The following is a 2,500-nucleotide window of genomic DNA, read 5'->3' as shown; positions in this document are numbered from 1 at the left end:
CCACTCATATTCCTCTTTTTTCCCAGCTCCCATTCTTCTTCTCACCCCCCCCCCCTCATCTCCTTCATTTTATTCATTTCCTCTTCTCCTCTTTATTTCCCCTTCCTCTTCTCCTCCTCCCCCTCTTCTCTATTCTTTACCCCATTCCTCCTTCTCCATATTCCTTCTCCTCCTCCTTATCTCCCCCATTCTTCCTCTTCCTCCTCCTCTCCCCCACTCCTTCTCCTCCACCACATCTCCCTCATTCTTCTTCCTCCTCCTCCTCCTCTCCCTCATTCTTCCTCCCCCACCACATCTCCCTCATTCTTCCTCCCCCACCACATCTCCCTCATTCTTCCTCCCCCACCACATCTCCCTCATTCTTCCTCCCCCACCACATCTCCCACATTCTTCCTCCCCGCAGGTCTCCCCCACCGAGCTGGAGGACGAACTCCGAGGGCACCCGAGCGTCGCAGACGTGGGCGTGGTGGGCGTGTCAGACGCGCGGGCGGGAGAGGTCCCGAGGGCGTACGTCGTCAGGAGGAAGACAGCCACGTCAGGAGGAGGAGGAGAGAAGGAGGAGGAGGAGAGAGCAGAAGAGGAGAGACTGGCGGAGGCGCTGAAGACGTTCCTGTCGGAGAGGGTCGCGCCTCACAAGCACCTGGCAGGGGGCGTGAGGTTCGTGGGGGAGCTGCCGAAGAACCCGACGGGCAAGCTCTTGAGGAGGACCTTGAAGGAGATGGCGGCGCAGGAGGAGGGGGACTAGGGCCTCCGGCGAGATAAGGAAGGACTTGATAAGGACGTCCCCAGAGATAAGGACAAGGGGCGTTCTTGGGGTCGAGCGGGAAGGCTGGACTGATAAGGATGATGATAATAAGAGAGAGTAAAAATAAGTAAAAAAAAATAAAAAATAAATAAAAAAACGAAATTGTTGTAGTTTCTCCTTATCCCGCAAAATAGATTAATGAATAGATAGATCGATTAGGTAGATAGATAGAGAGAGAGAAAAAAAATAGATGAGATTAGATCGGATGATTTCGAGACCGGGACGTCGATGAGAAAAGTAAAAAAATAATAAAAAAACGAAGTGAATGGATAGACAGATAGACAGATAGATAGATAGATTAGATTAGATTAGATTAGGACGTCGGAGAGATAATGAAAAGAAGGGAGAGGCTGAGGCCTTTGGTGATAAGAAAGACAACGTTAAGAGCACTTCGTTGATATTTATTTGACTAGTCACCTTGAGAGAAAAAAAAAAGAAAAAAAAGTTTTAAAAAAGTAAGAATTAAAACTGAAATCATCTCTTCCTCTCCATAAATAAATAAATAAATGAATGAATGGATAGATAGGCTGATAGAAAGGGAGATAGGCAGATAAAGATGGAGAGATAGATAGATAGACAGATATAGATAGAGAGATAGAGATATACAGATAGATAGATAGACAGATGCAGATAGAGAGACAGACAGATACAGATAGATAAATATAATTAGATCTAGATAGATAAATAGATACAGATAGATAGATATAAATAGATCTAGATAGATAGATATAGATACATAGCAATGGGTAGATAGATAGCTATAGATAAATAGATAGATACAGATATATAGATAGATATATATGTATAGCTAGATATAGACAAATGCAGATATATAGCTAAAGCGTGTGAAAGAGAGAGCGAGAGAGAGAGAGAGAGAGAGAGAGCGAGAGAGAGAGAGAGAGATAATTGGATAAATAAGAGAGAGAGAGAGAGAGAGAGAGAAGATGAAGAAATGCAGATGGAGAGAGTAGATAGGAAATAGAGAGAGATAATGATAGAATAAGAGAGCAGAAGAGAGAGAGAGATAAGAAAGCGTGATGAGGAGAGAGAGAAGAGAGGAGAGAAGAGAGAGAGAGAGGAGAGAGAGAGAGAGATAATTGGATAAATAAGAGAGAGAGAGAGAGAGAGCGAGCGAGGACGAGAGAGAGAGAGAGAGAGAGAGAGAGAGAGAGAGAGAGAGGAGAGAGAGAGAGAGAGAGAGCAGGAGAGAGAGAGAGAGAGAGAGAGGAGAGAGAGATAATTGGATAATAAGAGAGAGAGAGAGATGAGAGAAGAGAGGAGAGAGAGAATTGGATAAATAAAGAGAGAAGAGGAGATAGAGAGAGGAGAGAGAGGAGAGAGAGAGAGAGAGAGAGAGAAGAGAGAGAGATGAGAGGAGAGAGGGGAGAGCGAGAGAGAGAGAGAGAGAGAGAGACAGACAGACAGACAGACAGACAGACAGACAGACAGACAGACAGACAGACAGACAGACAGACAGACAGAGAGAAAGAGAGAGAGACAGATAATTGGATAAATAAATAAACCTGACTCTTGAGAAGGGAGAAACAGGAAGATATCGCAATGAATTCCTTGCAATATCCAAACCAGCTCAGATGCAATTGCCACTCGGATAAAAAGCAAAATGTTTATTGCAATGTTTACTGTGCGAAATTATCTGACCTGAAAAAGGAGGAGAGAGAGAGAGAGAGAAGAGAG

At 44.4% G+C, this 2,500-nt stretch overlaps 2 protein-coding genes across 2 annotated transcripts in view; one reads left to right on the top strand and one right to left on the bottom strand.

Annotated features, from left to right (window-relative positions):
• LOC119583770 (4-coumarate--CoA ligase-like 9) overlaps positions 1 to 911 on the top strand; it is a gene marked incomplete at its 5' end in the record, with an annotated part of 16,949 nt that extends 16,038 nt beyond the window's left edge. The window contains 1 exon segment of the mRNA XM_037932436.1: positions 404 to 911. Coding sequence (XP_037788364.1) covers positions 404 to 745 — 342 coding nt within the window.
• A 307-nt stretch (positions 912 to 1,218) lies between these two features.
• Positions 1,219 to 2,500, bottom strand: part of LOC119583383 — an 11,939-nt gene continuing 10,657 nt past the window's right edge. Inside the window, exon 3 of the mRNA XM_037931853.1 lies at positions 1,219 to 1,222. Within this exon, the coding sequence (XP_037787781.1) occupies positions 1,219 to 1,222 (4 nt within the window). The remainder of the gene's footprint in view (positions 1,223 to 2,500) is intronic.

The sequence above is a fragment of the Penaeus monodon genome, chromosome 17, assembly GCF_015228065.2.
Source record: "Penaeus monodon isolate SGIC_2016 chromosome 17, NSTDA_Pmon_1, whole genome shotgun sequence".
Taxonomy (NCBI): domain Eukaryota; kingdom Metazoa; phylum Arthropoda; class Malacostraca; order Decapoda; family Penaeidae; genus Penaeus; species Penaeus monodon.
The sequence above is the reverse complement of the archived record's forward strand: the minus strand, read 5'-3'. Positions and strand labels throughout refer to the sequence as shown.